Source organism: Sipha flava, unplaced genomic scaffold, assembly GCF_003268045.1.
Source record: "Sipha flava isolate LNK unplaced genomic scaffold, YSA_version1 1_pilon_pilon, whole genome shotgun sequence".
NCBI lineage: Eukaryota > Metazoa > Arthropoda > Insecta > Hemiptera > Aphididae > Sipha > Sipha flava.
Window position 1 is genome coordinate 4,601,102 of NW_020272783.1, and position 26,926 is coordinate 4,628,027.

Here is a 26,926-nt window from a genome sequence, read left to right on the forward strand (position 1 = left end):
TTTTATCATGATCTCATTTTAATCATAGTTATGTAATGTATATAACATATTTTAATTTTTCTAATAAAATAAAACAATGAAGTAATTGATCCACTTAATTAAATCTACTTATGTTTATTTTACTGCAGGAGGAGTTGATTGAATTTCAAATATGTAGCTGAAACAAAAAGTAATTAAGCAATTAAATAAAATTACTGTACTTGGATTGGAGTTGAGAATAACTATGTAATTCACTGTTAGAATTATCTATATTATTAAAGTTATTACTAAGAATTGTTCAAAAATAAATAACAGTTTTATTTTAAGTTAATGATACAAATGATATTTTAAATTATACTATAAGAATCAAATATTCCATGTACAGTGAAGTTATAAGAGAAGTATAGTACCCTTCTAAGCCAAAAGGCGGCTATCTCCCAATATGCAGTCTATCACAAAAATATATGATCTACCAAAATGGACGTGGTCTACCGTAATAATATTAAAAGTATAAAAAAAATTTTAATCTATTATTATAATAAATTATAAATTATTATCCACAAAGCATAATTTCATATCTCTAATGAAAGCATCAAAAATATTATTCCATTATATTTTTCCTCGGTCATTTCTTTGGTACAATTTTACTTCACTGTTACACTTATAACATTATTTTGCACAAGGTAGGTCATAATCTTGCAGGTATTTGACAATAGATTCTCTGTTAAAAATTTTTTATAAAATTCTTTAACTAGCATTTTAAAAACTATTTTTTCAGCTCAAAATTTAAAAAAAAATTATTTTACCACAAATGTTACTAAACCAAATAACTCAGTAACCTGTATTTTTACATGATAAAATATATATCATTATGAAAAATTAAGATAAAACATATAAATTGATTGATAATAAATAATAATGACTGGGGATTAAATAATATTATTTTAATATTTAACAGTGTATAATAATTTAATTTAAATCTATGTATTCTTAATACAATTTAAAATATTTTATATCAATCATAAAAATCAAATTTATTCAATTTTAAAATTCTGCTTAGATTAATTGCTATAAGGAAATAATATTTTGGAATATTTGTAATATTTTCTTTGTACCCAGTATAGTATTCATGAGAAGTTTGATATTAAATAATGTCTTTATTTATACAAAGCATTTAAAATATTTTTAAGGCATTTTAATATTATAATATTTACTTTTAGATGTGTATATAATTATTAATTATATATTGGGTTTATTTAACGAAATTTAACTAGACTACAAACAGTTATTTTTAAATAATTGTAATGAGTCATATGCTTGATTTCATACATTTATTAAATACAAGATAAGTTATCAAAAATCTTTTATTTAATCATTTATTTAAATAATATGATAAAAAGAACAAAAAGATTTTGAAAAAGTTATTTTTCTTAAAGTCCTACAGTTGTTGCTTACAGTCTTTAGGCTCAAGAAAGCAGTAAACACTTTTGTCATAACAAGGTTTTCTATTTCATTACAAAGAAGTATTAATAATGATTATAATAGAATATTGCATGTGTTTATTTTAAATAAAAAATATATGAACGCTTCCAAACTCAAACAAAAAATACTAATAAGTGTTATAAATATATACATTTAATTCATGAATATTACTGGTGAAAACTGTTATTTGCATACTTTATACTTTATTTAAATTAATATTATTAGAAATATTTAATAATATTTTTTGTTAAATATTATTAAATATAATTATTATATTTAATAATAATTTTTGTTTTTATATAAGTAATAAATTACTTATATAATAACAAAAATTTGATTTTAATTCCATAATTCAGTGGTTCTCAATCGATGTGCGGCGAAAAATGTCTGATATTTGAAAATACCGATTGATAAAACAGTTAAATGTCAATTAATTCTGCAGATATATACCTATCATAGAGTATATTACTCTATGATACCTATGTAGGTAAACTGTATAGTGTACACTGCACGATTAAAACCTTACTGGATTTGGCTTAGCCAGTTGTGGTCCAGTGCATGAGTGTGCCGTGAACAAAAAAAGGTTGAGAGTCACTGCCATAATCAAACATGTTATCACTGTTCAAATGATTACAAAAAATATATTGGTTTGTCTTTTAAATGCTGGGAGTTAGTATTATGTTATCTAATTTTTTTTTTTAACAAACTGATTATATTAATACATTAAATGTAAAATGTCATACTCAGTCATTTCTTTAATTTGTTTATCAATTTCTTCTTCAATTTTTTCTAATTCGTTCTCACAAGTCACCAATTCAGTATACTTCTTATCCAATGCTGAAATTGTTTGTTCTAATTCATCTACATTATCAACAAGCTTTTGAGCAGTTTCTTGTGTTTCAGTCTTAACTACTTCAGTCCCAATAGACTCCAACAAGACCTTAGCATCATCTAATATAAATTTAATTTAATATTATTTATCAATTTTTAAAATATGTAAGCTATACAATTACTCACCTGTCAACAATGGAGTTTCTGTTTCATCTATAGTTTTCAAATCTTCTTCAATTTCTTCTTCAACTGGTACAGTAGGACATGGTGAAATCAAAAGCTTTTTATTACTCATGATTAAATTTATTATAATACGTATTCTCTACTTGTTCACAAATATTTGGTTAGCGTGATCACAAAATTGGTATTATAAAGAATGATTAAATAATTAAAACAGAGTAGATAATAACATTGAGCTTTCTTGAAATGTGATGATTTAATTTAATTTTTAACTTAAAAAATATTTACTTTGTAAAGCATACAACGATAATATTATCACAGAATATTCTCTGATATGATCATGAACACTAGATATTTCACTATCAGTTAATATTATTTCCTATTATTGTTATCAATACACCTTGGTTATAGGTTATTCGATTCATGGATCAATTTTGCATATTTTAGTATTTATTTCTAGCTAAAATGCAAATTTTGTTTTTTTCGTGTATATTTGGTAATTTTTTTTATCGCATAAATGTATACATATTACAGTAATTATAAGTGCTTAAACACCCGAGCCCTAATCATTAGTCATGGCATTGAAAGACCAGACCCCACCTGAAATGTTTTTCCTTGTAAGATTCATATTAAAAAAAAAATAACTCAAGGTATATAACTAACACTTATTCTCCATTTAGTATAGTACTATTACATATAGTATAATTACTCTATGATATAGTATGTATGATTTTCTGAATTAAGTTCTAACATTAATTAAATATACATTATTATTATATATAGTAATATATATTTTTAGTACATTTAACTAATGGTTCAAATTAATAAATATTTATGATTTTATTTAAATCATAATATTTTTTTTTTTTTTTGTATTAAAATACTAAAACTTGATAAATATTAATAATATTTTTGACATTTAAAATAATTAAAGATAAAATGTTATAAATGTTTTTATTTTTTTAACATTGAATACTGAATAAATATTTATATAATAATAAATATAATAAATAATTTAATTGAAAACTGAAAATATAATATAAATATAGATTATTGTATCATTAATAAATTGAATATGACATTTATTAAAATCTACACTTAAAGATAAAACCAATTCATATACTAATTATCTATTTGCTTTAAAGCTATAAATTTATGTATTAATATCTTTTATTTTTATTGTATCATTGATAAATTAAATATGACATATATTAAAATCAATATTTAAAAATAAAACCAATTTATATAGTAATATCTATTTGCTTTGAAGCTATAAATTGGTAAATTAATTTCTTTTATTTTTATGTTATCATTAGTATAAAATAATACATAAAAATAAAAATAAATTATTTTAATTATAATTTGTTTATAAAACTTCAATAATATCACAGAAAGTTAAAATAAAACTAGTTAACTTAAATTAAAAACGATGTTCAAAGCCCTTAGCCATGCCAGTCCATCTATTGGGTACTGATAAGAAATACAAATTCATCGCAGCAACAAATCTATTCTTGTACTCTTCAGGTGAAACAATTGTAGGCAATTTACCTTGACCACCAAGGAGTCCTGACTTTTTCACCATAGTTTCTATTTTCTTGTCCCATGTAAATGTACGGATGTAATCTATAATAAAAATAAAATTGATCAATTCACAACTGTAACTTATAAAAAACAATAGTTATATTTTATCTGTATGTCTGAACTCTTTGAGTAAATATTATTAAAAATTACCAATGATTCCTAAAACCAATTCGCCTGAGTCTTCATCCAAGCCAACTAATAGCGAATAGTCCATGACAAGCTGTGTAGTAAGAAATTCTGCATCGTCATTGATAGCTTGATTTAAAATTATTTTGGAATGAGGGTGAACATATAATGGTGATTCACATGACACTTAAAAAAGAAACATAATTTATCATTACTAAAAGTTTATTAACAATTAGGTAATCTTACTTTTAATAAGATTCTCATCTAATAATACAATCTCTCCATCTTGTGAGCTTGGATCAACTAATCTGTTTCTTACTGATCCTTTAAGATCAAATATATGAGAAATATTTTTATTGTAAAATAGATTCTCCATCACTAGTAAGTTTGAATTGAATGATGACCCTTTATCGGTATTACGATATCTTACTTTATAAACTCCTACAATTTTACATAACAGAGTAGGTCTTCTATTTGTCTGACGTGAATGTATGTAAGCAAAATACTGTGGCGCAAACTCCAAAAAAGGCATTATCTCTAAACGAGACATTTCCTTGAGTACAAACCTATCATCTAATAATAAATATTGTATTATAGACTCATTGTAGGTAAATACATAATATAAAAATATGGAGTATTATAAACCAGAATCAATTAATTTTAAATTACCTTTTGTCTTACAAAAATTTGAGCCGGATTTCCCTCCTCTAGCTGACCATGAAATACATCTTGATAATGAACGTACATACATTTCTTCTCCAGATACAAAAAATGTTTCTCTTAATTTCGCAAATTGTTTTGCAAAATATATCTTAACATAGAAATTAGTTGTGGTATCTGAGAATGTTATCTATAAGTAAATAACAAAAAGTATTTAAATTTTTCTAAAAAAATATAATATTAAAAATATTGTATACTTCAATATGTTGTTTAGACTTTAATTTATCATCTATTTCTTTGTGATCATTTTCTTGTTCAACATGTTCAACAGTTGATCTATATTTAAATTATTATGTATAATTATATTTATTATTTAATTGGTGTATAAATACTAATAAAATAATAATTAATATTTTACATTAATTCTGTATTTGATATTTTGTTTTGGTAAAATGATGTACTTAATGTGAATGCAATAATAGAACTAGGTTCTTTTTCATAAATCGATATAGGTATACGACAGTGTATATTCAATACATGATGTTCTGTACTTTCAATTGGATTCTAAAAAGATAAAAATAATTAAAAATATGAACAATTGTATAATGGTAATGTAAATACGAACAGGAATAATTGCAGATGGAGTGGATGAAGGTAAAAACTGTGACAAAATTGTTTTGACACTTTTTTTATCAGTTTGAGATATAGATAATTGAGATTTGTGTTCATTATGTACATTATTATCATCTAAAAAAAAATATAATATTTATATTACATAATTATGATATTTTAGTGATATACTAACAATCATCAACTGCATCACTGTCACTGTCTGTACCAACATCATTTTGAGCCTGTGGTACAGTTAAATAACATTTTTCACTGTGATACGATTCTGAATCATTTAAATTTTCAAAATCATGTTCAGCAGCTATTTCTGAATCAGAAACTAATGAATGCTGGCTTAAATGACTGGTAATACTATGTTCTTCAATAAAATAGTGATTTGAATAACATTCAGAATTCATAACTTCTTCTAATACTTCAGATATTGTATTTGATTTACTTTCACTTTTTTTCTGAGATTTATCTTCTTTTTTAATGGCTGTTTCTATTTTAATTAATCTAGCATTCCAATTTATTATAGTTTCACTTACAGCTTTTTTTAATAAAACAATTGAATCATCTAACTTCCATATTGTATTCAACATTGTTCCTAATAAAATACTTAATAAGTATTAAACTATTAGTATAAGTGAATATAGTTAAATAATAAATACCATAATTTGTATCTTTATCAGTTAATGTTGGAGAAGTAATTCGGAGTTGTATATCATCTACTCTTTGTTTAAATAATCCCTGATCTTTTTGCAACTGTTGTTTTAATGGAAGAAAATTAGCTAAAAATATTACATATTTTATTTTTCATTAAATTGATTTGTTAATATATTTTATAATACCATTAGTTTCCGTAGATAGAGAACAAATTTTTGTTGAAATTGCATTAAATATTTCATGTCCCATTAATGTCCACTGTTTCACCTCTTCTAATGTATCAGGACGATACTGGTTTACTTTGATATACATAATTTTCAGTTTTAAACTAGGTAACCGTATTTCCCACATTTTAATATCTATATTTCTATGATAGATAAAATAAAGTTTAAAATAATTTAAATTAGTTAAAATTGAAAAAATAATTTGTCATACTCAAATGATGCTATTGTTTTGTTATAAACAAAAAATTGTATAAAGTCTCTATTTAAATAATGGCAGCAATCAATTAATGCTCGACATGAACTCTCCTGGGAATGAAACTTTAATTCTAGATATTTAGCAAAAGAATATGACCAAGTATCATCTGAGACTGGAACAACAGGTGTCAACTAAATAAAAATATAATCGGTTGCTTAGACAATTTACTATTATTATTATTTTTTTAATTAAATAAATTCTACTAACACAAAAACACTTTTTACAATAAGACCAAGTATAAATTAAATTTTCGTTATATGGAGGTTCAATTAAATGACCAGTTATATTAGATAACAAAAGTCTAACAAAACTTTTATCATGAATAAAACGTCGTTCATGTCTATTCATTGGACTATCACATGATTCAGATGGGCATTCATAAGTTTCACGAAAACAGTATCTTTCTAAAAATCTACCCAAACAAATATCATTAACTCCATAAAACTCCATGAATACTAATCTAAAAAAAAAATTAAAATTAAAAATTGGTAAATTTTTTTTTTTTTTTTTTAATTAATTTTTCTTACCTAGGCTCCACACAGAATGAAGGAGCATTATTTGATTCTGGACAAAAACTATAGAACATCACTGGTAATCTTTGATGATTAACTGGATCAAATATATCAACAAGTTTTTCTTTTTTTGGATAGCTATTTTTTTTAGATTTTGTAGACAATTTTTCTGTTTGATTATGTAATATTCTACCACCTTGAGCTCGAAACAAAGCTAATAAACTTTGTACTTCATCACTATTTATGTCATCGGTTAGTTTAGATGTTACAAAGTCATGCTTTGGTTTTAACTACAGAGACAAATAATTTAACTATATTATAACAATAAAAGGAAACAGTCTTTGTTTTTCACTTAAAAAAACAATTAAAACCATGGGTTAGATTTAAAATACCTTTAATTAAATTTATTTATTTATTTATTTATTTTAATTATTTTTTATTTAGTAACTGATCATCTAGAAAGTTAAAATTTTATAAAAAAAAAGTATAAATAACAAATAACATTTATCTTTTAATTTTTTAAAGAAGTAAATTTGATATGTTTTTAAAGTAATTAATTTATGAATAATCCAATAACAATTACTATAAGTTATATAAGTTACAAGTTATAATTGAGTATATTAAATAACTTGCTTGTAGGATTTTGATAAAAATAAAATTTTTTTAATCTGAAATGTTTTTAATATATATACTAATTATTATAACACTATATAATTTGAAAATTTTAGAGTATGAACTTTAACATAACCTTTCATTTGAAAACTTAATTCTTTAAATTCAGTACAAAAAATTAATGAATTTATAATTACATTTATTTCTGACTCTGGTTGACCATTTTCTTGTTGGTAATCAGTAAACGATTTCATATTGTTGAGAACTTGTGATACATAAATATGTTTTGAAAAATATTTTCTCAACTTACAGTGTTTTCCTATGTCTGATTCCAAGTATGGTACTGAAAACTATATAATAAAAATTTTAAATTGGATGCATTATTTATATTTATATTACTTACATTAACAACTGGTGATATTGACAATATTGTTGAATTCAAAAAATATTGAAATTTATTTTCTAATTCAATATCAGTTGACTTAAGTTGTAAATTGTTTACTTCAAACAATTCTGTTTCATCATTAACGTTTATACTAATAGAATTTGATAAAATTGATAAATTTTGTTCGGGAATCAAAGGATCGCTTATAAGCTTATTTTTTACTGGTAGTGATGCAAATTGATCCATTAAATATGATTTTTCTAACTTCCAATTATATATCATTAATATTAATTGTTTAAGTATAGATTTTAATATCTTTAACTGGTTTTTAGTAGTGCCTCTAAGTAAAACTGAACATCCAAGTTCTGGCATTGGACATCCTTCAAAAAACATTAATGCTTTGTTTCCAAAATGTTCAACATAAAACTGTTGGCATGTTCCTAATACTGGTTTACCCATATGTGCATCAACTGAAGTTAATATTTCTGCACCAGTGCACCGAGATATACGCTCTAATACAGATGCCTTGACATTTAATACTAATGTTACACCCATTAGATTAAAAAGTTCCTGAGCAATTCTAGATACACTTTTTTGAACTAAGACAAGATCAGGTTTCATTGATACAATACGGTTCACAATATTTCTAAAGTAATCATGTTCCTATATATATATAAGGTTGAAGTTAAAATACAATATTATCAATATAGTTACTAATTTACTAACTTGCATGATAACAGGTTCTAATGATAATAGTTTTCCTTCGACACGCTGGTAAATGATTGAACACTGAAGCAGTAAAATTTTAGGTCCAGAAATTCTTGATGCCATAGCTTTGTTAGCAATATTTTTTGAACAAACAATACCACTTACAATACAGCTATCACTTCGTTCACCTCCTTCTAATTTTTTTATTTGTAAATAACTAAAATAAAATCAATATTATGTAACTAAAAATATTTAAATTAAAGAAAAAAAATATTCATCAGTTATGTATGATAAAATTCATTGTTACTATAAACAATAATAATTATTTAATAAATGAAAGATAGATTTTATTTTATACAAATGGAAATTTCAAATTTTGTACCCAGCTTTTTGACAGCTTTATACAAAATTACTTTTGAGATTTAAATAAAAAAAAAAAAGTTTACATTTTATTGCATTTTTATTTAATGTACTACCATGATTACATGATAGTCATGTTTACAATTATACAACTTAACAAATCTTTGTTCAGTAAAACCAATTTTATGTTGTATTGCTTTAATATTAAAATAAACTGACCTATTATCAAACTTAAAGAGAAAAATATGATCTGTCTGATGCTAAGGTTTTTTTTTATATTTTGATTTTTAAGCAAATTATGAGATTTTTTAATAGGAGGGGTGTCTTGGCTGAGTAGGATGTAAATAAACACACAGGGTTCACAGTTCAAATCTGACCTCTGCTGGTTTCATTCACCAGACAGGAGATAACCATCTCAAGGGAAGAAATAGCTACTGTTTCCCTCCCTCCTTTATTTACCAGTAAGGTAAGTTTTTAGCAAAAAAAATTATTAAGACAAAAATAGCTCAGTTATTTAATAAAAATAAAAATAATAATATAAAAATATAATACATACTGACAAATACTCATATTGTCTGAATCTGTTGATAAATCTGGCGAAAGTTCACAAATTACTAAATTAGAAAGAGCTATTAAAGTGTCTACCCAATTATTAGAGAGTTCATTTTTTTCCAACATTTGTTTAACAAAATTTAATTTATGTTCTTCAAATATTTTTCTAAAAATAAAAGTCAAAAATATAGAAGTTAATAAAAATATAACATAAACATTTTAATATAAACAAATAATTTTAAGATAATTACTTACGTTAAGTTATTGAAAGTATATGCTTCATTATTTTCATCTCCTAGTTTTTTAGGAGAACTCCATGTTTTCATAGTTCCAAAATTATTGCTTTGATAAGTGTTGAAAATTAGTTCAAGTATTTGTTTTATTAATATATCTATAGGTCGTGGCTCAACAACTAAAATTATAATATTATATTATATATTTTAAATAATATTATTTATTAGAAAAAAATGTAATCATTTTACCTGAATTTTGTTTCAATTTTTGAGAACTTGGTTTTGAAATTTGAACTGTACTATTATGCAGATCTAAATCTAATTTAAAACTCCCATTAGAGAGATTTGAGTTTTGTTTTTCTATAAAAAATATGTTTTTAAAAAAAATAATAATATAAATATAAGTTTATGCTAATAAATTGATTTTAATTACCATAAACCTTAGACTTTGTAGAAGTAATTTTCATACTTTTACTAGACTGATTGGGAAGCACTGAGCAAAATCTATACAATGAATTTCCATCAACAAAATCTCCTTGATTCTCCATAACATCTTCTATATATCCAGCATCTAAAAGTACTTGTCCGATTGCTGTGCCATGCATTCTAAATACAAATATATATTCAAATACATGTATCAAAAAAATATTGGTAAATCAGTGGCTTAAATTTTTACTGACTTAATTAAAGAGGATATATTGGGTCATTAATATCACTGACCATTTTATAACAACTCAATATTAATATATTACATAACTCTGGAATTATTAGATTTGTATGTTTATCATAATTCATTAGAAATTTTTGACAAAACAAAAATATTAGTTAATTTTACCTGCTAGTAACTTTCCCATGATTTAGTAACCATTCTATTAAATTATGTCCAAGAAAACATGAATGGTAACTTCTTAAATGATATCGGTGTGTCTTTAAATGTAATCCACCATTTATTTGTGACATTTCTTCAAACAAATTATTTAGATTATGAGAAATATTTTGATCATCAACAGATTCTATTGGTGATAAACTACTTAATGTACTTGATCTAACGAAAAAAAAAATTTTAATTAAAAATAATAAATTGGAAACATTAGATATAATATCAATCTACCTGGATAATGCAAAATTTTCTTCTTGATATCCTACAGAAACCTTTCTACTTGGTGAATTTGTCGGTTCAATTATATTTTCAAAATACTTTGTGGATACATTAGAATTGGTTAAAGCTTCATGATTGCCTAATTTTAATTGTAATTCATTTCTAAGAGATACTAAATCAGGGGATAATACTACATCTTTAGCAGCAGACTGTAAATAAGATAATACTACTTTGCAACAATATGTGCAAACCCTGAGGTCTCCTATAGAATAATGTTATTTTAAATCCTAGTGTTATAACATAAAATATTAAATAAAATCAAATGATCTTACCAGAGCATCCCATTATTTTTCCAGGTATTTCTTCATAACAACATTTTGAACAAAATATTTGTCCACATACTCTACAATGGTGACGTCTTCGAAAAGTTGTAAATTTCTCACAACAATCATAACATTCTTTGCTTACAGAATCGGGCATCCAATACTGTTTTAAATCAGTATTTCTATAAGATGGATAATCCTTTAAACACAAACATACATTTTTATGATGTATATTTTTGTTAGATAAAATACTTTTAAATATTATAAAATTTAACCTACTCCTGACCGAATTGGTAATAGATTACCAACTCTTTTTAAAATATTTGGTAAATTTCTTCCATCTATAGCCGCCAGAGCTTGTGAAGTATCTTTTTCAGTTTGATCCTAATCACATAAAAATTAAATATACTTTACATAAAATAAATAATTGTTGAAAAATGAATAGTAATATATAAAAACTATTTTATAAATTATACTTATACTATGAAATAAAATTGTACATCAATGCTCATTAACATATTTTATTCAAGTAACATTACAATAATAAAAAAATAGTAATTATAATTGTTCCAAAACAGTATCTGTATTTTTCACAATTTCTAATTTTTTTTAAATTTCTGTATGTTGGATTAAACTATTTTCAAGTACTTTAATTTATAATTGTTTTATATTTATTCTATTTAAATAGGTATAATTTACCTACCTGACATGGATTTTTTTTTATTTGTACTTACATTATTTACAACAGGTGGAGCAGTATTGTCATTGGCATCTGTTGGGCTTGTCTTAAAACTGAATACTTTGGCAAAAAAAGAGCCAACAGATGATTGTTCTTGTTCAGGACTCAAAGGAGTAAATTCCGTCAACTCCGTTGTTGTATAGAGATTTGTCATGATTAAAAATTAAGATGATATGGCTTGATTAATTAATAAATATAAACTTTTTACTTTAAGTCGATCTTCATGATTTAAAATGAAAACGTAAATAATGAAAGTGTAATTAATTTTAACAAATATTAATATAATAGATTATTCATAAACTATTAAAGTTTTTATTTTTTAACTGATAATAATTGTCGAAATATATACTAATAGTGATAATATAATTGATAACAGGTGCTCAGAACTTTGGATTTACAATAATAAGTATGGTTTTAAAAATTACCTATGTGAATAAAAAAAAAAAAAAAACTATTCTTATTTAAGTTATTTGCCCGAAATAATAAGGGTTGTAACTTATAGGAACCATTTTACCTCTGTGATTTTAATTCGTAGAACACACAGTTCTTTAGTTCTTATAATACAAGTGATTTAAATTTAATAGCCAATTTCGTGAAATATTTATTTAAAAAAAAATACAACATTTTTACATTATTACATCAATTTTTATTTTATATCAGTTAGTTTCATCTTAAACTTATTACTTGTCCTTCCGATTACTCTGAAATTGACAGTTGAGATTTGAAATCCTCAAATTTATTTCCATAAGACCTTTTAACTTTTAAATTTTAAAACGAAATTAAGATCAATTTTTGGATAGTCAAGGGGCGATTTTAGGTAAAACATATAGTAGGCTGAATTCAAATCGCTAAAATCTTTCTATTTACAATATTTAGGTTTACAAATATATTTTCTTATTATCCTCAAGCCATTATACCTAAGTAGGTACTGCATTTTTTCAAACATTAAATTGATTCTTAGGTATACTGTATATTTATACATTAATATTAATATGTTTATATGCTAAAAATGTGTATAGTAAACAAAATAAACGTGTTGTCTCTTGTCTTACAAATTTACTGATAACTCGTGTTGATAATAAAAAAAATAACTATGGATTATGTATATTGATAGGCCCACAGACATATAATACATATGTACGTCTATAGATAGGCCATATTTATTTTTATTTGATTCCTTGATAAGATAAAAGTTTAAATATTTATAAGTAATTCTTAAGGTATTGGGAAAATTTGTGTTTAATGTGTAGATTGTTGTGTAATTTATTAGCCATTATTATTTGATTAAATTTTTCACAATAACTTAATCGAACACTTGAATTTGATAAAGTTATTTATTTTAGTTATTCATGTAGTTGTACGTTTATTGTGTGTTATGGAGTTGTCAAAAACTCGAAGAAGTGTAGGAAAGGGTAAGTATCTATTGTTTATTTTGGCCTGATACCGATACCTATTATTTCGTTGCAGAAGGTCATATTATATTGTAATATTGTTTTTATATTTAATATTATTTATACGTGTAGTACATATTATAAAATGTAAAATTATATCGCTCTATTAATTTTTATTCAATTTCAATACAAATTATTAATTTTAGAAAAAATGTCATTTTCGGTACGCTTCAACGCTGAAGATGAAGAAGTGGAAGGATTATGTACAACTCCTACAAAATTACAATCAACAGGTATTATTTATTAAAATTATTGCATAGAGATACAAAATAAAATAAACAAAATAAATTTAACTATATTTTCAAAAATTGAAGAGCATATTAAAAGATTCTATTGAATCTTAAGAATATATTTTTGATGATATCAAGAAAAAAATATTTTTTTTTGTATTAGAATCAATCGAAGAACAATTAAGAACACCCGAACAATCTTTTGGAAATTCACAATATTTAGGTCTTTTTGGCTTAAAAAGGTCATCTAGTTCAGATGCTGAATCATCTCCTTGTGATACAACCATTAGACGTCTTGATAGTTTTCTATCAGATATTAAAGAAGGATTATGGAGAAGTGAGAGCGGTGGTGATCTAAGCATGACGTCAAAGTAATGCTTATATAATGTAATGATGAAATGTAATATTCAATATTATTTATTGCTAGGAAAACTGATGATTCTGGTCAAGATGATGATTCTGTATCTATTATATCTAATGAAATTTATGAAGCTGAAGAAGAACCAGAACAATTACAATACAGTATTATTGACCGAAATTTGTTTGGTATTCGTCGTAGGCGTAATAAAATTATTGAAAAAATCTCACCAACAGATGACGTAGAAACAGCTAAAGATGCTTTAGAAAATTTACAATTAAAATCAAATACCACAAATGCATCTCCATATGATTGTTCAGAAACAGAATCTATAAAAACAAGCGATACAGTTAAAAAATATTCTATATTTATTTTGTTCGGAACTATTGGAGTTTATTTAGGTTACAAATTTGTTCCGATATATATAGTAAGTACAAATTATTTTCTTGAAACAAATTTAAATATTTATACTTTTTATGCTAAAACTTTAAATAAGACGATGCAGTGGAAATTTGTAAAAACAATATTATAGTTTGTTAAAAATGGAAATTCCCTTTTCATTTATTTTTAATTATAATAATTATTGATTTTTTTTTGTAAAATAATTATAATTATATGGTAAAAAAATTCAAATGTTCCTTTTGGTATTATAAATTTGAATTAATTGCAATAATCTTATAAACGTTTTAAGCAATGTTATAATATTTTCAAATGATTGATTATTGCATATTTTTTCTAAACCAAAATATATTGATTTTCTATTAATATTTAAACTATAATTTGTTGGCTTGTTAAAATATAAAATTTACAATATAAGATGACCCAGTGGTGGATTTAGGGGGGTTCAGGGGGTTAGCTGACCCACGGTTAATATTTGTTGACAAAATTGGCCTCTTGGAAACTTTTTTCTCTTTTTAGACCTTGATTTAGACTCTTGGAAAGTTGGCCCATTGGAGTTACTTGAAAAATGAATACCATGTATATTCAAAATTAAAAATTTTTCAATTCATAATTTATATTTTAAATTATATTGTTTTAGTAGGAAGTTAAGTAAATCCTATTTGATGCATTTGTTCGCTGATAAAATTAGATTATATTTATTAATCGTTAATGTGTCATTATCGGTGGTATCACTAATTCTAAAATGTAATATAAATATACTTATACACTTTTATGAGCATATTGTGTGTTTTTTTTTACAAGGTATTCATTTCTAATTCAGTTTCATCCCTTATAAATGACCTCTTGAAATGGCTTGACCCACAGTTCCCTGACTCTAGATCCGCCCCTGAGTTGACCAATTAATTTAAGTGTTAATTTTGATTTAATCAATTTTTTTCAGAATACCCTTGTTCTTGGTAGTATTTTTACATTTAAATTTAGACATGTGTTGGAAATGTTTTTAACTGATGACTACAAAATTAAACATGTTCAACCCAATGCGAACTACATCCCAGATAATGAAGCTTCTATAATACAATCTTTAAAAAACTTGTATGACTTAAATCCACATTCAATATTATATAAAGTAATTATAAAAATAATCAATACTATTTTAGATATATTTTCATGAACAAATATTGAAATGAATTTAAAAAATTATAAAATATTTTTGTTATTTTAAACAGGGATGGATGAATCAATTTCTTTATGATTATCGCCCAGAAACTTATAGACTTTCACTTACAGTTACTGTTTATGTTAAATTAACAGGATCAATACTTATTATATCTTATCCTTACTATAAAGTTCCTAAAAGGTCTTTATATAATGAATCCAAACCAAAATTGGTGTTTGTTAAGGAATGCATGTATAAATTGTCACGTTGCAACATTACTTTATTACCTCAAAACTTAGTAAATAAAAGGTAAGACATTATTATAATAAGTATTAATAAAAATTATTATTTTTTTTTTTTTTAGGAAATGGAGCAAAAAATATCCTATTTGTATAGAGTTAAATCCTGAATCATTGATTGGTGTTCGTCGTTCATTAAAATCTAAAAGGTTTGTTCAAGAAACAGATGAATGGTTGTGTAAAGATTATGTCACACCATCATTACAAGCTGGTATGAATTTTTTATCTTCTTAGTTTTAATTATGAAAAATAACTGCTTCTTTCTTTTTTCTTTCACCTTTCTCCCAACTATTTGGGGTTGGCCACCCTTGTCCTAAACCTTTACTCGTTTTGATTTTCTACATCTCATATGCATACACTAACAGCCTTCTTAACATTCTTAATTGTGACCAATTATAGAATATAATATTTTTGGTGTTCCTCTTCCTCTTTTCCCTTCAACGTTCATTTTCATAACAACTCCTACTGCATTTGTTTCCTCTCGTCTCATCATATGCTCAAACCATCTTTATCTTTTTTCTCTCATCTTGTCCACTATAGATACTACACCAATACTACCTCTCACATATTTGTTCCTTACTCCATCTCCTGTTATCACTTCACTCATCTATCTAAGCATTCTCATTTTCGCAATTCTCATACTCTGTTCTATTTTCCTGTCAACCACCCAACACTCTGAACCATTTAGTTTAGTTGATCTCACTACACTCCTGTAAAATTGTCAGTCGGCTGAGCCACATCCTGTATTTAATTAAAATAAAAATAAGTTTATGTGTATGTGTATATTTATTTATTTTTTGTTATTATATTTACAATAGAAACATATTATGAGGAAATGTTGGAAAATTGTGTATTGGAGATGAAAGATGATTATGATTTTAAAGATGAAATCCATTATTCAGAAAATAAACAAAATGAAAAGAAAAAATCAAAAACTGATGTAAGTTTTTTTCTTTATTAAAACTTAGAAAATTAAATTAAATAAAAAAAATTATTTTCTTTGTTGTATTGAAATCTACATTAAAATATTTTGAATATCTTTAAAAATTAAATTAGTGAGAAATTATTTTGTTATAACAATCTTTTTAAGATACTCGTATGCTAAATATTGATCTTTATTATAAAAGATTTATTAACATCATTTAGATCACTCAATCTGATACAAAAAATGAGCGTAAGAACATTGATTTCGAAGCAAGTACATCAAAAAATGCTGAAAAATTAATTGATATGGTTGAGGAAAATGAAGTTGATAGTGTATTGAAAACTGATTCTGACAAAATATATTTATTTGCTAGAAATGACCCAGAAAAAGAATTATGGTTTCACCGTTTGAATCTAGCTTCAGCGTTTGACATCGTTGTTGATGAACCAGTCAATAAGAAAAAAAGAAATATAGAAGAACACAATAAATTTCTTCAGGCTTATCTTGCCTACATTCATAATGTTTATGAATTATCTAATTTTCCAGTATCAACTGATAATCAAAAAAAAAAAGAGGTTAGTTTTTACTTATGGTAGTAAAAAATTATTTTATTGTATTTTAATTATTGTTAAAATAATTTTAGAAATTAATAATGACTCAAGTTCCTGAGATTTCTGATAAGCAACAGTATTTATGGTTAAATATGTTACTAGGACGTGTATGCTTTGATTATTTACAAAATCCTAGAGTTCTTGAAATGATTGCCGATAAATTTCAAAGGAAATTAAATGCTATAAGGGTAAATTAAACTATTTCAATAAACAATAATTATAAATTAATAAGTATTCTTATAAAATACAGTTACCTAAAGTAATGGACATGCTAGTGATTCGAAGTTTATGTTTTGGAAAAGGAGAAATTCCAACGATACGGAAAGTATCAAAACCCTGGGTGGATCATCGTGGAATATGGTTTGAACTTGATATTGTTTACAGTGGAACATTTCAAGCATCTGTTGACACTAAGCTTAACCTTATGAAATTAAAAAAAGAAGAAGCTCAACGACAAAAGGAAGAAATGTATTATGAAGTTATATATATTATTTTTGCATATTACATTTATTTATATACATTAATAATTAAAGATTAGATATTCATTTGTTGATAGATATAATTCATCGTTTATTATTCAACTGTAGATATAAAAGTTGAAGCACTTTTATAAGATTTTTGTTCAAAATTTTGAAAAGTGGGATCTATAATTTTTTTTTAATTCTAAAAATTGATGGATATGTTAAATTTAGATGATATAAATTTTCTGTTAATACTTTATCATGGTATATTCAGAATATTTAAAAAAAGAAAACCAAATTTTTTCTCATGCAGTCTTATTTCTTATAGAATATCTTAGAATTATTTTACTTCATAATTAAATAATTTTTGTTCACTATAAAAACTATTACTAATGGGTGATTGTATAAAATTAAATGTTTGTTTGGAAGTCAAGTTTATTGCAATGTTTTTCAACCTTTTTTTTAGAAGAAGTGCAGTTTATGATTCTAACCAAGAAGATAGTGGTGAAACATCAAATGATGAATTTCAATCACGAGAAGATATCAACATTGCTGAAAGACTGTTTGAACAACAAGCTTTAAATGAACCACCGCTACCTCAAGGAAGTCGTATTTCAAGATTTATGGAAAATTGTTCTTCTGGTTTTCTTGAACTTAAATTTGTGAGAAAAGTGTTTGAAAATGTGGCTAAAAAAGAACTTACTCTTGTAATCAATGTGAAACAATTAGTTGGGACGCTTATTGTCAATTTGCCTCCACCACCAACTGATCGTATTTGGTAAATTATTTTAATTTTATAATATCATTTCAATCATTATTTAAACGGTGAATTTATTAGTTTTGACTAACTAAATATTTAATTACTGTATTATTATTTTAATATTTTAATTATTTGTGTACATAGTGTTTGTCAGTGTTTCCCAACCTTTATGCTAAGGATAGGCCCATAAATGTTCTTTGTGTTGGGTAAATGATCCTTTAAAAAAAAAAAAAACTGTATTATTCAATATAATAACATTACTAACAATTTATTTATATATATATATATATATATATATATATATAATTGCATTATAAAAACTAAGATATTCTAATTTTCTTGTCATTAGTTGACGAACAAGTACCCATGCAAATATTTTGAAACCCTTATGTTGAGAAACGCTAGCCTATGTAAAAAAATAATAATAAGCTAATATAATATAATAATAGTAATAAGCTAGCCTAAGCATGAAAGTCAAAAATAGAATGATAAAATATGAATGTTGTTATTATGTTTTTAACGAAGGCAGAAAAAAAATGTGTATTGCAAGCCAATTTATATAGTTTTAACCATAAAAATGTAATATATATATATATATATATAATGGCAAATTTAAACAATTTTATTACACTATATATATATTTTTTTTTATTTAACAATCATTTTATTATTAAGTAATCAGATTATTAATTAATCATTTTACACATTTTTTTTTTATTTTTTCCTCTAATTCATAAATATTTTTATATTTTAATAAATATGTATCTCAAAATTTTGTTGATACAATATATCCACACACACACACATATATATATATATATATATATATATATATATATATATATATTCCAATATATAAATGTTTATGTAGCATTCAAATTATACCCATATGTATATATTTATGTTTTTCACTTTCATTTTATTAATTGTAGTATGTAAAATTTAACATACATTTAATTTTCTTATGTAACATTTTTTTTTCTTTTATTTCTAGGGTTTCATTTAAAGGATGTCCAAAAGTCAACTTTGAAGCTAAGCCAAAAGTAAACGACACAAATGTGCCACTTATGGATGTTCTGTCTAAAGGCTTACATAACATATTAATCAAAGAAATTGAAGTATGTATAATATAATTTTATTGCTGACTATTGATTTATAAATTTACACATATGTGTAATATTTTTACAGAAAGTAATTGTTCTTCCAAACATGGTGGATTTTACTATACCAATGATGAATAGTGATTATTAAATAAATTTAACCTTTAATATTAAGTTATTGCACAAGGGTTTTAATTATAAGAAAACTTTAACTGTAAGTCTTTATATAAATATACATAATAAAAATGAGTAAATCAGTATTTGTTACCATTCAAAAGTTAGAGGAATAACTAAAAAAAAATATGACTGTGATAATGTTTTAGTTATGCCCATGTGTTTCATTAGATAATATGTTTTTATGTTTTAGTTCATTACTATGCCTTCCATTATTTACATTATATTGGGCTACTATCACAGAATTGTTCTATTATTTTTTTAAATTGTTTAATGAAAGTAGTTCGATTAGTGGAAAATGCACATATTAAACAAAAGGAAATTAAAAATTCCTAAATTCTAAAGGCTGTAATCTAATCGAATTACTTATTGTTTACCTTGTATTCTTTCAATTTTAAGATATTTATAATTTGTATTATGTTTTGATTTAATATTTAGTGTGGTTGTTTAAATCATAATTATAATTATACACTACTATTTTTGAGATTTTATATATTTTTATTGACCATTCATTTTAATATTGGTACATTTTATATTATTTCATTGCACAAAACATTCTTTTTTGTTTTGTTTTTTTTTCAATACTTTAAATAACTTACAGTTTTATTATTTATTGTATATTAAATCAAAACTATTTTTAAAATAAGCTAAATGTACATTATTACGCGTTAAAATATTGAGGTTATTATAATTACATATTTTAACCATAATACATTTTAAAAGAATATTTTGTACACTATTATCAATATAATTAAAAATTAATTTTACTTTGTGAAAGTGGCTACTAATCTAGTTTTAATCATACAAATGACTGTACCTGATAATGCACCACTGTTATGAATTATAACCAAGACAAACCATTTTAGCAATATTTTGTTCTATAATAATAAACATTAAATAGCTTAGTACTATGATTATAAAATAAGTTGAATATCAAATATATAAACATAATGAAATGAAATCATTTATTTTTATAAACGTTAAAAAAATAACATACTTGTTCTATAAAACATTTTACCTATTGATAATACAAAGTATAAACTATAAAATATATAACATATAAGTTATTACACATATGATCACAAATTGTATCCACTAGAAGATTGAAGTCTACTGTTGTGATTGAGCACATACATAAAACTCTTTTTAATTCCACCAACAGTCTTTTTTTTACCAAGAGCTATAAGACCTTGTTTAGCTTTTGCTCTCCAACAATAATATCTCCATAAAACATAAATAGCCACCATAGACAACACAATTGCAAGTGTTGTAAGAGGCAAAAAAAATCCAGTGAATAATCCTTCAGTTAATATTATCTCGTTCGATGATTTTGAACTAGCTGCTAGAGATTGTAACCACTCATACTCATTTTCATCATTATAAGAAGGATCACTTTTCAATTTTTGTGGTTTGTAGTCATCACTAGATAAAATACAAAATAAATTTATTAAACTAAATTAATGGCAAAATGTTAATTAAAAAGCTAACAATGGTTTTACCTATTTGCCGAGATATTTAAAACTATAGTTTTAGCCAAATTAATTTTGACACACGAAGGAATAGGTAATTGTGAAATTCCAGAATCACTTTTACTAACAACTTTGGAGTATCTGAAATCAGTAGACAATGCTGATTAGCATTTATTAGATCACAAATATTTATGTACTTTTACTTGTAGAAGTCATTATTTTCTAGACGTTCAGTTAAATGTTTAGTTGTATTGTTACTAATTTTCACATTATCTTCAAGAAAAACATGTGGTAGTTTACCAGTAGATATGTATTCTAAGATGGCATCTAACATCCAATAACAATCTGAAAAATAATGATACATTATTTAAAAATATGATTATATAAATATTTGACAATTATTACCTATTTCTATATGATTATTATCTAGACAATTTGAATCACCAAATAAAATAATATATCCTGTCGATTTATACAAGCCTAAAACTGGAACGTTAACTTCTTGTCCAGTTTTATCACCGCCTAAAATGTCTTCACCTATATTTAATATGGTCAAAGTAGAAAAGTAAATATGTAAGTTTTTTTTTATGTTTAATAAACATTTTTAAAAATTATAATTACCCTGATTTTTTAAAGTTTTAGCTACAACAATGCCTTCATTTGGAAATGATGTTATGTGACTACCTGAAGAGTAATGTACTTTTCTATCTCCCATTCCGAATTCTCCATAATAAACATTAGAACCTAGAGATATACCATAAGGTGCCAACAAATCATTTAAAGCTGGTATATTTGAGCCACCTGTTAGTGGTGTCCACCATTGTTTAGTGTTCTCATCAAAAAATTTTATCTAAAAACAAAAATGAAATAAATAACTTAAAATAAAGAAATAAGAAAAAATATATACACCTTTTGCATCACTGAAACATTATACCATTCAGCAAAGATGATAACTGATAAATTGTATTTTGCAATATCATTTTCAATTTTTGTTATTTCTTCAGTAAAATATTCTTCTTCAGGATCTATAACTAACAATGATCCATAGTTTGCTGCATTGAAACATGTATATGGTTCACCTAACACTTCCACATAATAACCAGAGCTACGCAAATGCTGATATAATCCCTAAAATAATTAATAAATAATATGTAATGTATTGAATTAAATAATTATATATTATTGTTATACTCAGGTTACAACTATTTTTTATAATTATTTAAAGTTTAAAATAATTACTTTAAAATTTGTGTGTATGTGATCTGCATTCCAGTCCAATGGGTCATTTTTCACATTTAAATTATCTCTTGGAAAATATCCTGGTGGATACCTTAAATTGTGATACTGATCCCATAGAATTCTTCTAATTCTTGGCGGAGGAGGTATTATAGCAGCTCGTAAAGGCAATTTTACTGTATGATTAGTATTGGCTGATTCAATAGTAATCTCAATATGTCCAGAGACAGTACCACTCCAATCTTCAGGAGTAGTTTGAGATACAACCAATGCAATAGCCATCCAACCAGACCATGGCCACAATATTTGAGAATAACTTATTGTTACATCTAAATAATGTCCATTATCGTGGAAATATGGATACCAAATAGGAATACCAATTACTTTTCCAAATACATCCAAACCGTTGAGTACAGTGACATTAACAATAATTGGTATGCCAGTATAATATAATGGTTGAGTGCAATAAGGCCACATATATTGGCATTCAGTTAAATCTATATAACTAATAATATTTAAGTTAATTAATAAATTGAATAGTTATAAATATAATAAAAATATTAAATACTATTCTTGGGAGATTATTATTAGAGATTTCTGTATAATACTAACATTATTATGGCAACAATGAGAGAAAAATTAGCAAAAAAAATAAGGGCATTGAATTGATTAGAACAGGAGCACACATACACAAGGGGGATAGGAGTTCAAAACATCCATCCAAAATTCAGGTTAATTATTAAATGTTTTTATTGTATATACCTGGGGATCTATGAAAGCTCTGGTAAATGGTCAAGGGACACACTACGTTCTGGTAGACAAATAATGCATTAAGTAATAACTAATTGGGCACTTTATTTTTCTTTATTAATATATTATTGTATATATATATATTTAGTTACTAGGTCTTTTTTGTATTTTTTTGATACAAAATATTATAACTATAATTTTAATATATACATCTGATAACACTGATAACATTTTGTGGATATGGATATTTTTTTAAGAAACTTAATTTTAATTTAAGTTAGTTATGACATATTTAAGTCATATTAACTCTTCATTACTGTAGTTTTTCTATTAGAAGATAACTTTTTCTACAGTTAAATTATTCTATTGTAACACGTTTCATTACGCTTTTTATTCTAATCACATTTTCAAATTCATTCAATTTTGAATTTGAATTAGTTGCTTTTTTATCCCTTAGTAGATTACTTTTTTTTATATAAATAAATATAAATATTTAAAATATATTTATCTACCTAGGGCTGAAACTGACTTGTGGTACATAGCTAGATAATACTTTGTAAGCTTGCAAGAGGTCAAGTTTTCCATGTCCTTGTTCAAACATATTGATGCCAGGTAATCTTTGAGAACTGGCTAAAAGGGTTTGTTTCATACTTGCTGGATTGACTACTTTACCTTGGGCCAATATACCACTAAACATTATAACATAATATAATTTATATAATCTTTCTATACTTTTGTCTTTATTTAACCTAGTTAATAGTGTAACAGCTCCAGCTACAACAGGTGAAGCAACACTAGTGCCAGAAAGACTTCGACACCCTCCACTCACACTTGAACCATGTACATCTGTGCCATAACTAACTATATCAGGTTTTAAGCGGCCATATCTAAAAAAATAATTTATACTCTGAATAAGATTCTGTGGACTTGATTTAAAATCATACCCTTGAGGTAATTCCCAAGTAGTCATTCCTCGTGATGAAAATTTGGCTATATGATCATCAAAACTTATCCCACCTACTCCAATGACATCCATTTGATCCGCAGGATTATTTAAAGTACTTAAAAATAATATTTTTTAATGCAAATTATTAAAATGTACAGATATATATAATCACAGCATATAATAAACCTCACCCATACAAAGGCCCATCATTGCCAATAGCTGATATCATGATAACCCCATTAGCAGTTAATTCCCAAACTTTATCTACAAATGGTTGGTCCATAAAATCAGGTCCACCAATACTCAAGTTAAGAACATGAACTTTTTTCATTATAGCATAGTTAAATGCATCCAAAAACCATGATGTATATGAAACCTACATACATTTATTAGGCATTAAAATCATTTTGTTTTTCCTGATAACATTTTACACTCTCACTTGGTTATTAGTGAATACTCTGAAAATATGTAAATCAGCATCAGGAGCAAACCCAAAACATTCACGATTTGATGCTATAAGTCCTGCTACAAAAGTTCCATGACCAAGACCATCATCCAAGTCACCGTCCCCTGTCCAATCAGTTCTTTCAGTTACTCTTTTGAAATGTGGATGAGATACACTCAAACCAGTATCAAAAATAGCTACTTTTACTCCCTTGCCTAAATTAATATTGATAATATATTAAATAAATCATTAACTATTACTGCGACATAGTACTCTTAGTTCTCTACCTGTAATACCTAACCGCCACAATACATCAGCTTTGAGAACTTTGGTAATTTGAGAAGGAACAATACGAAGAATATGACGAGTTTTATAACGTTTGTTTAGTTTATACCAAAATTTGACATCCTAAAAAATAATTATATAAATAAAAATAGTTAATCCAAACAAATGTCAATAATTTATATAAATTAATTAACATGGATTTATTTAAGAAATTACTTGGCCAAGACTTCTTTTATGTAAAAGTACATTATTTTCAGTTTCATTAACATATTCATTTAAATTTCTTTGTACAACTCGCTGTGGTGATACTTTTTTAATCACAGGATGATCAGTCAGTACATCCAAGGCTTTTATTGAATAGAATTCATCCACCTAAAACATATACAAGCATTTAGATATAATTTTCAAATAAATGAATAAATATATTTGTTTTTATTTACAAATAAAACATCAAAATCGCTTGGATATTTGCTGGCAGCGTTTTTTCTATCCAAGATTCTCCAATTTACAATGCCTGAAGATTTCAAAGCAGCCGATATATACTTGTACCGAGTTTCGTTATGGTAATATCCATTGAACGTGACAATATATTCTAGTAAGACAAATAATACACATATATATATATATATATATATATATATAACTGTACATACATATTCAATATGAGTAGTGTAACATAATATTAACAAAGGTAATGAGTAATTAAACAATACTAAGTGGTATTCAACAGTCACTACTAGGTGCATTTAACATTGGTACAATATAATAGGAGTATAAAAACGGGCATGATAAACAGTATATACAGTTGATGAACTCTGAGGCCGTAGAATATGTCCGATTCCCGGTCGGTTTCAAATATAACAACCAAGAATATCAAACATATCTTACGAACCAACAGACATACGTATACACTCGTATCGTATACTAGTTGTAATACATGTTTCGGTTAACACCCGGACGGACGACAAATATTCGGTACCTATATTTTATGATTACTTGAATTTTACCTTGGTCGACGACATGCGAATCGAATACCGATTCACAGCGGGCGAACCGTAAGCCGGCCGCGAGAATAAGTTGAATTACTACTACGCGTAATGTTGGCATGACGCATTTCGGGAGCGCAATAGGGTACCTATAGCGGCAAATTTGGAAGTAAAATATTGCAAATTACCGACGTGCGGGCACACATATACACACACACACACACATAAATACGTGCGCGCACACACACACACATACATATAAATACGCGCACACACACACACACACACACACACACACAGTAGTTCGCTGGCGCCGAGTGTACGTAACAATGTTATAATTATTCGACTCGTCGGTGAAGCTGTTGTCTCGTGGACGCGAGCGAAAACAAAACGTGTGGAAAATGATATCTAGAATGAGCAGGGACAGACTTGCACGACGGCGGAACACCGACTGCAGAGCGTGGAGTGCTGCTGATGGCGACGACGACGCGCCAAGAGGGTTCGTGGAAGACTGAACAAGGCGTAATGGAATTAAAAGCGGGTGCGCGCCTCGTACATTATGAGTAAGGAGAGAATGAGTACAGCCGCGCAGAGCGCCCCGACGATCAATACGGTTCGTGTTAGTCGAACGTGGAGCGGTGGCGCCCGCCACGGCCGGTCGTCGGCGGCGACGGTACGGGGCCACGGTGACGGGTTGCAGGAGGGGAAGGGTGTCGGCGGCCACACGATGACTGCAGCCGGGACGTTGAGGGAAGGGGTTCGGCG

At 25.8% G+C, this 26,926-nt stretch overlaps 4 protein-coding genes across 5 annotated transcripts; 1 reads left to right on the top strand and 3 right to left on the bottom strand.

Annotated features, from left to right (window-relative positions):
- Positions 1-10: 10 nt before the first annotated feature.
- LOC112682039 lies at positions 11-2,787 on the bottom strand. Its single transcript, XM_025552492.1, has 3 exons — positions 2,479-2,787; positions 2,205-2,412; positions 11-157 (listed from the first exon to the last, which is right to left on the bottom strand). The coding sequence occupies exons 1-3, from the start codon at positions 2,585-2,587 to the stop codon at positions 115-117; spliced, it is 360 nt and encodes a 119-aa protein (XP_025408277.1). The 5' UTR covers positions 2,588-2,787; the 3' UTR covers positions 11-114.
- A 1,045-nt stretch (positions 2,788-3,832) lies between these two features.
- LOC112681934 (putative 1-phosphatidylinositol 3-phosphate 5-kinase) lies at positions 3,833-12,344 on the bottom strand. 2 transcript variants are annotated; one of them, XM_025552307.1, is made up of 25 exons: positions 12,113-12,344; positions 11,658-11,762; positions 11,388-11,577; positions 11,068-11,317; positions 10,792-11,001; positions 10,390-10,562; positions 10,206-10,316; positions 9,979-10,135; positions 9,728-9,889; positions 8,830-9,028; positions 8,122-8,766; positions 7,916-8,068; positions 7,122-7,396; positions 6,802-7,054; positions 6,550-6,725; positions 6,300-6,481; positions 6,120-6,239; positions 5,645-6,055; positions 5,465-5,586; positions 5,258-5,403; positions 5,097-5,175; positions 4,849-5,029; positions 4,426-4,752; positions 4,204-4,365; positions 3,833-4,095 (listed from the first exon to the last, which is right to left on the bottom strand). In XM_025552307.1, exons 1-25 carry the CDS (start codon positions 12,269-12,271, stop codon positions 3,893-3,895), a joined length of 5,151 nt encoding a protein of 1,716 aa, XP_025408092.1. In that variant the 5' UTR covers positions 12,272-12,344; the 3' UTR covers positions 3,833-3,892. The 2 variants fall into 2 exon arrangements, with proteins under 2 accessions (XP_025408092.1, XP_025408093.1); XM_025552308.1 differs by lacking the exons at positions 10,792-11,001; positions 11,068-11,317; positions 11,658-11,762; positions 12,113-12,344 and having other exon boundaries at positions 11,388-11,477.
- Positions 12,345-13,291: 947 nt separating this feature from the next.
- On the top strand, positions 13,292-20,500 carry LOC112681935 (testis-expressed protein 2). Its single transcript, XM_025552309.1, has 14 exons — positions 13,292-13,529; positions 13,715-13,801; positions 13,962-14,169; positions 14,226-14,583; positions 15,499-15,684; positions 15,785-16,023; positions 16,079-16,224; positions 16,832-16,953; positions 17,160-17,513; positions 17,582-17,737; positions 17,800-18,017; positions 18,477-18,788; positions 19,765-19,888; positions 19,959-20,500. The coding sequence occupies exons 1-14, from the start codon at positions 13,493-13,495 to the stop codon at positions 20,019-20,021; spliced, it is 2,610 nt and encodes an 869-aa protein (XP_025408094.1). The 5' UTR covers positions 13,292-13,492; the 3' UTR covers positions 20,022-20,500.
- A 538-nt stretch (positions 20,501-21,038) lies between these two features.
- LOC112682038 (membrane-bound transcription factor site-1 protease) lies at positions 21,039-26,772 on the bottom strand. The gene is made up of 16 exons (XM_025552491.1): positions 26,183-26,772; positions 25,616-25,767; positions 25,392-25,547; positions 25,178-25,298; positions 24,885-25,105; positions 24,637-24,821; positions 24,444-24,560; positions 24,249-24,386; positions 24,012-24,188; positions 22,753-23,254; positions 22,423-22,641; positions 22,135-22,363; positions 21,919-22,050; positions 21,717-21,858; positions 21,544-21,654; positions 21,039-21,466 (listed from the first exon to the last, which is right to left on the bottom strand). The coding sequence occupies exons 1-16, from the start codon at positions 26,280-26,282 to the stop codon at positions 21,124-21,126; spliced, it is 3,045 nt and encodes a 1,014-aa protein (XP_025408276.1). The 5' UTR covers positions 26,283-26,772; the 3' UTR covers positions 21,039-21,123.
- Between the last annotated feature and the right edge of the window lie 154 nt (positions 26,773-26,926).

What these genes read in the sequence shown, in the direction of transcription:
- LOC112682039 (XM_025552492.1), bottom strand. Translation starts at nt 2,587, where the DNA reads ATGAGTAATAAAAAGCTTTTGATTTCACCATGTCCTACTGTACCAGTT. An exon ending in AGAAACTCCATTGTTGACAG is followed by an intron (nt 2,413 to 2,478) that starts GTGAGTAATTGT and finishes AATTTATATTAG; the next exon opens with ATGATGCTAAGGTCTTGTTG. An exon ending in CAAATTAAAGAAATGACTGA is followed by an intron (nt 158 to 2,204) that starts GTATGACATTTT and finishes TTTTTGTTTCAG; the next exon opens with CTACATATTTGAAATTCAAT.
- LOC112681934 (XM_025552307.1), bottom strand. Translation starts at nt 12,271, where the DNA reads ATGACAAATCTCTATACAACAACGGAGTTGACGGAATTTACTCCTTTG. An exon ending in AGTCTAAACAACATATTGAA is followed by an intron (nt 5,030 to 5,096) that starts GTATACAATATT and finishes ATTTACTTATAG; the next exon opens with ATAACATTCTCAGATACCAC. An exon ending in AGATGAGAATCTTATTAAAA is followed by an intron (nt 4,366 to 4,425) that starts GTAAGATTACCT and finishes TTCTTTTTTAAG; the next exon opens with TGTCATGTGAATCACCATTA.
- LOC112681935 (XM_025552309.1), top strand. Translation starts at nt 13,493, where the DNA reads ATGGAGTTGTCAAAAACTCGAAGAAGTGTAGGAAAGG. An exon ending in AATTTGTTCCGATATATATA is followed by an intron (nt 14,584 to 15,498) that starts GTAAGTACAAAT and finishes AATTTTTTTCAG; the next exon opens with AATACCCTTGTTCTTGGTAG. An exon ending in CACACCATCATTACAAGCTG is followed by an intron (nt 16,225 to 16,831) that starts GTATGAATTTTT and finishes TATTTACAATAG; the next exon opens with AAACATATTATGAGGAAATG.
- LOC112682038 (XM_025552491.1), bottom strand. Translation starts at nt 26,282, where the DNA reads ATGCCAACATTACGCGTAGTAGTAATTCAACTTATTCTCGCGGCCGGC. An exon ending in TTCGCATGTCGTCGACCAAG is followed by an intron (nt 25,768 to 26,182) that starts GTAAAATTCAAG and finishes TTGTCTTACTAG; the next exon opens with AATATATTGTCACGTTCAAT. An exon ending in GTGGCGGTTAGGTATTACAG is followed by an intron (nt 25,106 to 25,177) that starts GTAGAGAACTAA and finishes ATATTAATTTAG; the next exon opens with GCAAGGGAGTAAAAGTAGCT.